Source organism: Crocuta crocuta, unplaced genomic scaffold (genome assembly GCF_008692635.1).
Source record: "Crocuta crocuta isolate KB4526 unplaced genomic scaffold, BGI_CrCroc_1.0 scaffold90, whole genome shotgun sequence".
NCBI classification, from domain to species: domain Eukaryota; kingdom Metazoa; phylum Chordata; class Mammalia; order Carnivora; family Hyaenidae; genus Crocuta; species Crocuta crocuta.
The window spans coordinates 4,128,531-4,140,966 of record NW_027527449.1 but is presented as its reverse complement, the minus strand read 5'-3'; the positions used below and the strand labels follow the sequence as shown (position 1 = coordinate 4,140,966).

At 46.8% G+C, this 12,436-nt stretch overlaps 1 protein-coding gene across 1 annotated transcript in view; it reads right to left on the bottom strand.

The window, feature by feature from the left end:
* Positions 1–11,856, bottom strand: part of STOX2 (storkhead box 2) — a 109,444-nt gene extending 97,588 nt beyond the window's left edge. The window contains exon 1 of the mRNA XM_077761956.1: positions 11,691–11,856. Coding sequence (XP_077618082.1) covers positions 11,691–11,856 — 166 coding nt within the window. The remainder of the gene's footprint in view (positions 1–11,690) is intronic.
* Between the last annotated feature and the right edge of the window lie 580 nt (positions 11,857–12,436).

The following is a 12,436-nucleotide window of genomic DNA, read 5'->3' as shown; positions in this document are numbered from 1 at the left end:
CAGCCCGGCCAGCTGGATTCTAGGAGACTACTGTTCTTTAGGAAAGTCACAGTCATGCTCAGAATGTTCGCTGACAGAGTAATTTTCAAGTAACGTACACAAATGTGTGAGGTTAGATTCCCCAGAATATGCAGGTAAGGCTCAAATCTGCCCTCTCAGTCTTAACACAGGCCTCACAAGAGGGGGCGCTAGAGTAAGGGCAAGAGGACCCGCCAAAGTGGCCAAAGAAATCACTTAATATTTACTTAAAAATAAGAAGTTAATTTTACTAACCTTTAACATAGAGACTAAGAGTTGAATACGTATCTGATTTAAAGTGTGTGTGTGTGTGTGTGTGTGTGTGTGTGTGTGTGAGTGAGTGAATATATGAAATCTCAGTTTTGTCATCTTGCTGCTTATTAATTAGTGGCTGCCCCCCAGGACTGCTGTGTGAAATGAATGAGCTCATTCTTACCCACTGGCTGGTGCCAAGTTCGTGTCCAATAACCAATGATTCCCTTCCACTGGGGGAAAAGGGGACTGAGGGTAAAAAGGCTCCCCCGGGATATCTTTGCATCAGGACCACGTGGGAAGTCTGCTATCTTTTTACACATTTCTTTGGGGGGGAGTGGGGGGAACTCTGTTATCTTGTTGGGAGCTTGTTTCTCAGACTGACAGAGGAAGCCTGTGCTCATGCCCCAGGCCCTTCGACCTCTGGCTTCCCTCCCGCAAGCTGAACAGAAGCCTTGTAGAGCCGCACTACGCACACAGTGGTGGGAAACACACCTTCCACAAGCCCGCAGCCTCAACCCCAGCCTGAGGACACTCGCAGGACCCTGGTGCAGAGAACGCACTTGCACACCTCGGGCAGCATTTGATGACTCAAACCTCCGTTTCTGGTCCTTGAGATCAGGAAGGCATATCGTTTTTTGCATTCGGCATCCCAAACACGTCCTTTGAAATCCGCACGTGTTTAAATTACCCACATCAAGGACAGGACAACCTATTGGGAAACAAGGTCTGCATGCTCCAAAAACAATGCTTCGACCAACAAAAGCCAACGCTTTTGTTCCATTTTCGAGTTACAACTGGAGGAGGCTTTTGAAGTTCAGTCAGTTGGCCATGGCCACATAAAGCAAGGTCCTTAGTACCCAGGTATTTTTACCTGGACTTTAAGGAAAGGGGGTCCCGGGAGGGAAGAAGTGTTGAAAAACGAATAGGTAAAATGCAAACTCAGGAGTAAACAAGGCAAAAGTGGAAAGCTCTGAGTTCCCAAATCCCAGTGGATGCAGCTTGCGTGTCTGCCTGGAATGGGGGGTGAAGGGGGCGGTAGCAGCAGTGAAAGCTGGGGGGGGGCTTTCTCCCCCAGTTTGGCCGTTCCAGTCTGGTGGCCAAACATCTGCTCTTAGGAAAGCTGCTGAAATATTAACATATTTGATGAGTGGACCCCAACCTTCAGCACCCCTTTACGTCCTACACCATTCAGGGAGACTTCTGACCTGAGATTCCACGGGACCATCACTAAACTCCCCCAAAGAAGGGAAATGGGCTTGGTTTGGAGGAGAGAAGCCACTGGGCCTCATTTTCAAAAGTGCCCTTGATAGATGGACCTTAGACTCACGCTGCATCCCTACCTCACACCGTGTTTCTGTGATGCTCGATTTTATTGCATACACAAACACACACAATCACACAGCTCAACCCTCACCTCAGAAGCAGCTTTTTTTTCCTTTGCCTTCAACTGAAAAGTCAATGCATATATATCTCAGATTAAGTGGAGTCTGATCATACGGGGCACTGCCTCTCTGACTTTCATGAAGCCAAGTTCTCTTAGATGTAGAGCCTACAGGGGCACTGAATACTAAATGATGCTCTACCATTCTTCCAAAGATGGACATTCAAGGGCAAGCAAGCCTACTTACGTAAATGAACAGTTCTGTAGGTTTCCTAGAAGATCACACACCAAAATCAGGAAGAAATGGAATGCTTGGCTTCTGGTTAAGTGAGTACCAAGCATAAGAATTAAGATTTAAAGCTGTTTTTAACCCTACCTGGTCATGGACAACGTCACCTGTTGTCACCCTTCTTCGGCATCCTCAGGTGTTAAACACTGAGGAACCAGTCAGCCCCGTAGTTATACCTCCAAAGAAATAATAATATCGGAGTAAAAATGTACTAAGTTCTTACTGTGTGTAAGGCACTTTGCTAATTGTTTTGCATACATTTGCTCCTTTAATGCACAGAACAACTGTAAGGAAGATACTACTTTACCCTCATTTTACAGATGAGAAACAGGACAGACTGATCGCACAAACTACCAAGATCACACAGCCAACAAGTGGGTGTCAGGACACCAACGTGCAACCCTCTGACTCCAAAGCCCTAAGTCACAACACTCTGCTGCTCTCTAAAGGCACTTCATGAACGTAAGGCTGAAGCCACTATTACAAAGGTGGAAAACGCCATCTGACGCCATGACTGTCTCTCCTATTCAGCTCTTCTGGGCATGTTCAGTCCCTGGAGAAACAAACTCTTGTAAAGTGTTGTTTTTTTTTAAGTTTATCAACAGCTGACCATTGTCTTCATTATAAATAACCAGTTACCAAGTGTGCAGAAAAATGTCCAAATATTCCTTTCAATTATTTTAGAACCAATCAAAATGAAAATTCAAATGAGTTCACTGGGTTAGCAGAAACTAATGCTGGCTCTTTTGGGGCGCCTGGGTGGCTCAGTCGGTTAAGCGTCTGACTTCAGCTCAGGTCATGATCTCACAGTTCATGAGTCTGAGCCTCGCATCGGGTTCTCTGCTGTCAGCAGAGAGCCCGCTTCAGATCCTCTGTCCCCTTCTCTGCCCCTCCTCTGCTCATGCTGTCTCTTGTCTCTCTTGAAAATAAAGAAACATTAAAAAAAAATCAGTGCTGGCTCTTTTAGTAATGCTAGTGACAAACAATACTGATGTAATGCTTCTTGTGTGTCACGCTTGGTGATATGTGTTTCATGTATATTAATTCAATAATTCACCCCATATCTCACGGGTATATACCATTATGATTCCCATTTTGCAGGTAAGGAAACTGAGGACATAGGTAATTTATCCACGTTTACCCAGCCAGTATTGGAAAGGCTGGGTTATGAAGCCATGTGGCCTGTACCTCTGCTCTACATCGCTATGCTACACAGCCTCTCAGGGAAACAGGCTGAAATATTTACTGAAATTTTGAGTAATCTGGAGAATTTTGGGGGCGGGGACAGTTGGAGATCCAGGCTTGGACTCTGCAGCCAGAGCCCCTTCGGCAAGTCCTCCTCAGCAGCCTCTACGAAGCATGAGCGCTACCAAGCAGGCCACACAATGCCAACTGTCCCTCCTCACCCCTCACTGCCAGGCTCCAGAACTCAGTCTCGCACACCACCACCCTGTGAGGGGAACGTGCCTCACAACCCCCACTGCTCTGTGCACAAGCAAAGGGCGTGCGTGGGTAACAGGGGAAGCCTAGGTCACAAACTCGGGCCCTCCAGGCAATCCCAGGGCAAGTGCAGCATCAACACGGAGAAGTGTGGTTTCCAACCTCCCTCCGACCTTCATAAAGCGGGTATATTCATTCTCGGGGGGCTGCCACAACCAAGCACCGTAAACCGGGTGGCTTAAAACAAGAGACGTTTATTCTCTCAGCGTTCTGGGGACCGGGCAACACAAGCAGGGCCGTTTCCCCTCAGGAGGCCCTGAAGGAGAACCCGTTCCGCGCCTGTCCCCGCCTCACGGTGGGGCCGGCAGACCCGGGCCTTCTTTGTGGCTTGCAGATGCATCACTCAAGTCTCTGCCTCTGTCTTCACACGACCGTGTGCCTGCCGTCTGTGTGTCTCCTTCTTGTGAGGACGCCAGTCTTACTGCAGTTAGGGCCCACCCTACTCACGTAGGACCACGCTGTAATCACATCTGACCCATTTCCAAAACAGTTCATATTCACAGGTACCAGAGGGTAGGACCTGAATGGTTCTTTTGAGAGGGTGGCGCTCATTCGACCCCTGGGAGTGGGGAGTTCAGATGCCGGGCAGCCAAGAAACAAAGGACAAATATCCAATGTATCCCAACAGCCATGAGGGCCCTTCGTTCCATGTAAGCATAAAATAAATGATTTCAAAGACAAAGTTGGATGTGCCGAAAGCAATAAATGGCCTGTTAGCTCTCTTTGGAGAATCAGCGAGACAGGAATGTGCATTTGGGGTGAGGTGGGGGCGTTAATTGCAACGCTGGATGGCTCCTCCCTCTGAAGCTATGGCCATCAGAGAGGGCCATGCAGACGTCCTGCTACCAGTAATGCCCACAGGCATCTGCCAAATCTCTCTCTTTTATCTTCAAAAGGAGAAAACTTGGCCTGGAGGGGCCATCATGGATTTGAGTAGAAAGATAAATGGAGATTTTAACTGTGTGTATGAGTAACCTAAGCCATAATTTTTCAACTGTATAGGTGTATGACAGATGTTTGAAGTGTACATTATTTACATAGCTGGTCTAGTCTCCTGGGCGGCTACACCCACTATTCTAAGCCTTTTCACACCTGACTATGCTCACCAAGCATATATCCCTTTTATCGACAGCACTGTGGCTTCTGAATGAACGCAAACACCAATAAAACAAATCCCAGCATTAAAATGCACTTCACATTTGGGAACGGGACAGCAGGTGACCTCCAAGCAATCTTGATCTTGGTCCCCCCCGTTTTCAGAAAAACCCAAGTGGGACTGAAAGTTCGTGGAATCCAACTGACCCTCCATGTATCAGGAACAAAAATAAGTCAGTCATCGGCTCCCCTCTAAGAAACAGAACACCAAGCACAAAAAAAGCTTAGCTAGTCTCGTGTTCTCAACCGACATTGGTAAGTGGATGACCCCCAAAACTGTATCTCTAACTTCTACTGTTCCTTGTGTGTCTCATCAGCCCATTAGGGCCAAAATGGAACTCATCTGGTCCACAGCCCCTGCTTTCTGGTCGTATACTGCATTCCTCCAACAAAAATCTGGTTTATCCCTCTCCTTTTTTTTTTAACATCTTAAATCCAGTTATAAGGAATGGCCAGTTCTTTGTTCTTGAAGATTCTCCCCTTCCCCTTCAGACCCACCCCTCCTTTCTTGGCTGATATGTGGTGAGACTACCCCTCAGGTATGTGAGGTCATTTCAGGTGATATTTAGTTGAATATTTTAATTGAAACAGTAATATATTAATTTTAATGGACATTAGAAAAATGGAATTAGCAAATGAACTCTGTAATGTCACAAAGAATAGAAAATTTTCTTTTGAATTCACGTCAGTCGAACAGCAGAGTCAGGTTACGGGAAAATACTAAGTAAGTAATGTGGGTGGTATATGAACCCGGTTAAAATCCTGGGGGTGGTGTGCAAATGCCTGGCAGTGCTGGGGAGGCCTGCTCTGCGGTGCTCGCTCAGCATCTTAGGGCCTGGTCACATCAGCCCCTTCACCCACGTCCCGGCTGGCTTCCTCGCCTCAAGACTCTCATGTCTGCCATCTGTCCTGCAGGCCACCGGACACCCCTGAAACGCTCCTTTCATCGGTTGGTGCTGCTTCTACAACCTTCCCTCCATCCTCCTCCTTCCCTGTCTCCTCAAATCCTACCCAGTCCTTCAAGACACATGGAAGGCTTCCCTCCGGGCGGCCCTTTCTAGTTGATATCCTTCTCTGAACTCCTATTCCATTTACAGCAACCGTACCAATGGCCCCACTTGACTCTTGATCATATCCTATTATTTACTGCTTTCTAATGGTCGATTCACTGACAGCTGGTCATGTCTTCATCTAGTTTTTAAAGAGAAGTCATATTTTGTTCATTCATCCAATAAGCATTTACTGGGTGCCCAATATGTGCCAAGCCCTGTGGTTGATGGCAAAATAGAGATGTGCATAAAACACGTAGTGCCATTGAGGAACTCGCCGGCTCACACTGGTGATCCACGTGTGAACTCGTGGTATGACACAAGATGGCCGTGCTGCTATAACTCGAGTATGGAACAAATGTCCTAGGAGTGATTTACTCTAGGGAAGAGCTAGGGGTCGACTGAAAGAGAAGGGGTGTATGAGCTGGTTCTGGAAGGTTCAATAGTATTCCTTCAGACCTTTAAAGATGGGGAGCATTTGGGGCACCTGGGTGGCTCAGTCGGTTAAGAGTCTGACTTTGGCTTAGATCATGATCTCACGGTTCGTGGGTTCAAGCCCTGCATCAGGCTCTGTGCTGACCATTAGCTCAGAGCCTGGAGCCTGCTTCAGATTCTGCGTCTCCCTCTCTCCCTGCACCTCTCCAACTCATGCTCTGTCTTTCTCTCACCCTCAAAAATAAATAAACATAAAAATTTTTAAAGAAATAAAAAAGATGGAGAGCGTATTCTAAGCAGTAGAACAGACATTACAAAAGGCACGAAATGGCACAATGGTATTGCTGAAGGTATTTCTGGGAGCCTAGAACACAGGATGGTGGGGAAAGAACGGGAAGAAGAGGTAAAAAACACGGGGGAGGTAATGCCAAGAAGAGCCTTGGTCTAGGACTTCACCAACAGGCATGAGAAACACTGTGAAGAGAAATGATATGACCATAACACAAAAAGCCTCTGGGGACCCTCGGAGGATGAACCGGACCTGAAGACAAGTCAGTCTGGAAGACACTGTAATAGAACAGAAGAAGATTTAACCAACACAAGATGAAGAAGGAAGGGCAGATTTTAGAACTACTTAAGTGGGAGAAACTGGATTTTCTGACCAAGTGGTTGTACACTCCAATGTCACATAGAAACCGTCTAGGGATTAACCACTTAACGAAAGGTTTCCTATCTACCTAAAAAAATTACCCATGACATTTCTTCCTGGTGGTACTGTGGCTGAGGTTAATTTAGAGTTGACTCTAGCCTACATTCTTACAAACTGCAAGAGCCTCTCCATCTTATAGATTAGGCTCCAGTTTCTCTGATCCACAAAAGGCTATCCTAAACTGAAAAGCGAACACATTATCCCACGAGCAAGGACCTAACCAGATTTTGTTTCTCGGTTACATTTGCACCCAGCATAAGCAATCATGTGCCAAAGAACATGCTATTGTCTGAAGTGTCCTAACTCTCTGGGGTATTGAGAACTTAAGCCAGAATTGCTCTGGAGGTATAAAAATGCTAAGGTTTTTATACAACATACTCATATTCCTGTTTTCAAATAAAAACGTTCATGAGAGTGTAAAAGATATTGAAACACCAAGAGAGGTGACCTTTTGTAAGTGCATTCATGTTCTCCTGGGAAATAAAGAATAAAGTCATTCACCACCAAGTGTAATATTCCTCACTTCCACTTGCCTGATGAAAGGAGTCAACACAGGTAGTTTCAAATTAAAACACAGTTGGAGTAGCTAGCTGGCTGAAAATGGATCTCTCCAAAGAGGGGAAAGGAGCTGACGGGATGCTGTTTATTAAAACTTGCATATGATTACAACTTCGCCCATCACCTCCCTCCCCCGTCACTCTGATGGCCAAGACAAGTGCTGCACACATTTAACGCAATGCTCGAAGATGGCAGGAAATAGGACTGTTTTGCAAAATGAGCACACTTCCCACACACCCCACGTACTGGGAAGCTCGAGACTCCAGTAAGTAGAAAGGGCAAAGGTTATTCCTAACGATTTCTGTGTAAGTGCTCGTGAGTCCCGTGATGGCTCATTAGAGTCGCCGCAGGGCCCGATTCTGTAATGGAAGCAGGGGCCAGAAGGACCCGTTACAGACGGGAGGGAGGTCATGTTACTCGCCAGGGACAAAGCTGGTCGGTGGCAGGCCCAGATTAGAACCTCGAGTGTCCATCCTCCACTCCCAGGAAACTCTCACGTCTCTTAAAATAACAGAACAGAAGGATCTGGGACACACTGTCAGCTGCGCCCCAGAATCCATTTCTATAAAATAAAAACGAATAAAGTCATCAAGGTGGTTGTGCTGGTCATTCTTCCCCACCGATTAGATCAGTCAGATTGGCAGACAAAACGGATTTCAATTTTCTTCAGATGTCAATTTGGGGCTTTTGGGTTATCTTTCTTTTCAAACCCTTTAAAGCCATAGTGTTAAAATTGTCTGCTGTGGCGTTTTTTAAAGTCTAAAAGTACTGCAAGTTTGGAGGTGTCTCACATCCAGCAACACCTTTTACGGACATGCTCTATAGAACCTTTATGAGGAAAAATGGCTTTCCAGTCCTGATCAACAGAATGCCCCCGGACTCGGTGGCATTCCACATAGGACACCAAGACTCGCTCATCCCCGGGGTGGGGGAGAAGAGAGTGAAGAAAATGCAAAGTTAGTAGCACCATTTGTGTGAGCAGTCTGCAGGTCACAGTTAAGGCTCTCAGAGCTTCACCAACAAAAGGTTTGGTGCCTTGAAAAGTCTTTCGTGGTTGTATGTGAGCATGTTTTCATGTGGAAAGCACTAGAAATTATACAGATATTTCTCTCCTTGGGGGGAGACTAACTTTTACTTCTAGTTAACTGATGTCATAGTTTCTAGTTTTAGAAAATTCAGAATGATTCCACATCCATTTGATCTAACCTCTTTTCTTCTTCAGATAATGCATGTGCACGGAGTTATTCGTCTTGTTTTGAACAAAAGGCAAGATTTTCCCCCTTCTGCCCAGAAACTACCATTGGGAAATTAATATTCAAGATGAACAAGGAATTCATCACATGGCCTGTGAACTTGCTGATTGCCAGAAGGAGGCCTGTGAGTTCTTAGGATTATTTTAGATTTGGTAGCATGAATTGGGAGCTTAAACAGTCATAAAAGACATGGTCTTCAATATTTGAAGTTTCAGAATTCTCTAGCTATACGTCCACAGGATCTCTTTTAAGTTTTCTATGTGCCTGTTCTAATCTCTTGAGTTTAAGTGTAGTTTATCCTGAAGCTATATGAAAAAGCCATGGCTAAATGTCAAGCCTACTACTATAAATTACATTTCAAACTGGTAATTACTTATTAGTGGAGAGAAGGCTGTTTGAAATGGTGCTGTCTCATTAGAAAGCTATTATGGACGCCTGTAATTCGGCCTTAGTAAACACAGTTAAACTTCAAGTATCTACTGTGTGACAGGTATGCTAGACCAAAACAACAGCTATTAAAACTTCCAAGGATCTCTCTCTCTCTCTCTCTCTCCTTTCCTAAAGTTAAAAAAAAAAAAAAGTGATTCCCCTCCCCCTCTATATTTTTAGGAATATTTGTTGGGGTGGGGAGAGGTGGATTTCTAAAAAGAGCCTCAAGTGAAGTTATTTTAAGTTCCTTGTTTTAAGTAACTCCCTAACTTATCTTGTCCTTTGAACTCAATAACAAAAAAACTCTTTCTATTGAAAAATGAAGTATGATGATACCAGTTGTTATTACACCAAATGACTGGACAAACAGAAAGAAGAAATATGAAAAGACTCATGTGCTTCTCAGCCGCCTCATTTCCTATTTCGTTTTATGTGACAAAGCCTCTGTTTATGTCCAGAATCACTAACTTGACACAAGTGGATTTCCTTCACATTTCTTAAGAGGAAAAGAACTTCCTGTAAATGATCTCTGACTGTTTCAATATAGCATCTATTCCTATCAAGGCTCATATTTGCAAAGGGAATTGGTAAGATACCCACCCAAACACACGAAAGATGCGTATGAGCGATTCCATCTACTCTCCCTACACTCATTACAGGTGTCTGTCTTAATATTTACTATTTCCTCCCATCAGCACCAACACCATTCATTACCCGTTTTAGCTAACATTTAAAAGGATGGGTAAAGAATACCCCTCCCTCCTTGGGCAAGCCATATTACATCCAATCTTCTAGTTGAGAATCTAGCAAGGCACTTGTCTCTTGGGGACACTCTGGAAAATGCTGAATGAAGGACACAGCTCTTCTTCCCCTACCTTTTGGGTTTTTTGGGGGGTGTTTTCGTTTTTGTCAGCAGGTACCTAACATTAAATCCACGTAGAAAACTACCATCCTGAAATGGCTTATCCTTCAATATCACCATCCGACCTGCTTACCATGTGCAGGTCAAGAAACGAAATAAGAAAAGAGAATCAAATAAAATTAAGAGTTTCTCCCCCAAGCCTTCAGAAACACCTCACAGATCTGGCAAGCGCAGAGAAGAAGTACTTTAGCAGATAACGAAAACGTGATCATTAATGAAGCTATGCCAAAGACAGATTAAAACAGGCTCTGTGGGAATATGCCTGAAATCATTAAAGAATCTCACAAGTTTTTTGAAGAAATTATGGCCACCTACCCTCCCATAGCTTCACACCTGGTGTCAGCACTGGTTCCTGAAGAGGGATTTAAAAAAAAAAAAAAAAAAAAGAGGGTGCAGAATGAAGACATTCAAACCCAAGCATCTGAGACCTGGGATTATCAAAACACTCAGTGCAGACATGCATTTACGTACATATGTGTTTTGATGTTAGATTTCGATTTAGGTGCGTTTCAAAATTTACAATTACAAGTCTGAAGACTGTAGCCATCACAGCAGTGATTGACTTGAATTCCTAACATATAAACTGTACTTGTCACTTTGCAAATTTGGCTTTTCATGAAAGAGAGAATCAAGGGCGCCTTATTGCCAAAGCAGCACAACATCCTTCTGTCGCCAGATTTTGCGATAAAAAGATGGTTATTTTATTTAGGTTTTATATTTATAGAAATGTGGTCACAAGGCATGTCTAAAGCAAAATACTGGTCCCAGGGATATATATATAAACTTGCTGTTTTATGGGGAAAGATAGTAAAGCTACCCTGTGAGCACCAACCACAAGCTTGAAGCAATCTTGCCAGCGAAGGCAAGGATGACTTGGAATAGTATGTGGTTCCAAATATAATCTCAGCTCTTCCCTCACACTGTATTTGGGAGAAAATTAATTCTGTCAAAATGAAAAAAAAAAAAAAAGAACCAAACTGATGGCTGACCACTGCACACAAGTGGTCAACAATAAGCAAGAAGAAAACAAGGGAAGAGTTCCAGGATTTTCCTCCTCCGGCATTTCCTCCAGTATTTTATCCCTTGGGCTCCCAAGTCACAACCAAAGCCATTCCGTTGTGTTGCCAAAAGGAACCGGGTCCTTCCGAGACGCTCTTAACAGCACTGCGTTTTACGATGATGAAACCCTTTCTGAAGCCTCCGTGCCCATTCACCGTTTTGTTCGTCCTTCCTGTCTGCCACGCAAATACAGCCTCCATTCTTTCCATACAACCGAATTCGAGGCAACATACGTTAAATCCACACAGAATCATGTGAGCGTTCCATCCGCAGACACACCATTACCCCCGCGGAATGCATCCAACGAGCTCCCAAGGAGTTCCCTGCGCGCGAGGCGGCCGGCTCGGGGAGGCTGCGGGGCTCCTCCGGGGCGCACCCGGCCGGGGCTGCGCGTNGCAGCCACCCAGCAGCCTTGCGGTCATTTCTCTCCCGCAGCCCAGCGCCAGGCACGGCCCCCTCCCTCATTCTACCTACCGAATAGCGCCCAAACCCCATATTGAGAGGGCCTGCTGCGGATCCTGCGGAGGTACAAAATGGTGGATAGGAGCTAATTTCCCCGGCTTTCCCCCTAACTTATCGCATCCATCACCGGCCGTGCTCCCACCGAAGCGCCCCCGCGGCGGCGCGCCGAGCAGGGCCCGCGGACCCGGCCCGGGGGGCAGAGACGCGGCTACCCACCTGATGTCATGTAGCCCCGCGCAGCCTGGGGCGCGAAGGCCGCGGGGAAGCGCTTGTGCAGGCGGTAGTCCTTCTCGCTGCGGGACCTCATTCGGTCCGAGGCCCGGTCGGAGAAATCCGAGCTAGGCCAGGCGCGCCGCAAGGTTGTGCTCCGGGTCTTCTTCATGGTGGGGGAGCGCGACCTGCCGCCCCGATCCTGGGGGCCTCAGCGCCTGGGCGCAGCGCGCAGCTTCATCCGTCTANTGCAGCGTGAAAGCAATGGGAGCGCAGACAATGGCCCGATTCAGCGCAGGAGTGCTTAGCCAACTGTGAGCCACGGCACAAAAGACCCAAACAAATGAGGAAGCCGAGGCCTCCGGGGCTGACCCGGGATCGGGCGCCCGGGAAGCCGGAGGGGCGGCGGCAGACCCTCTCCGCACCCAGCGGGCTCAGAGCGAGGCGTGGGGATGACAGCGTCCGAGTCGTGTCCCCCAGGGCCTTCCGGCCGCGAGGCCCGCAGTCCCGGGCGCCGGCTGGCTCTGCCTCCCCTGCAGTCCTCGGGAGGCAGTCTTCATTNGGGCTCCTGCGGAATCCAGGAAGAGCCCGAGTCCTCCTTGCAACTGCAGCGCCTCGTCAATCTTCCTCCTTCCGAGGCTCAGGAGGGTGCGTGCGTGTGTGTGTCTGTGTGTGTGTGTGTGTGCGCGCGCGCGCGCGCGCGGCGACACGCATGTGCCCCCCTACACATGCATGCTCCTACCTACTGGCCG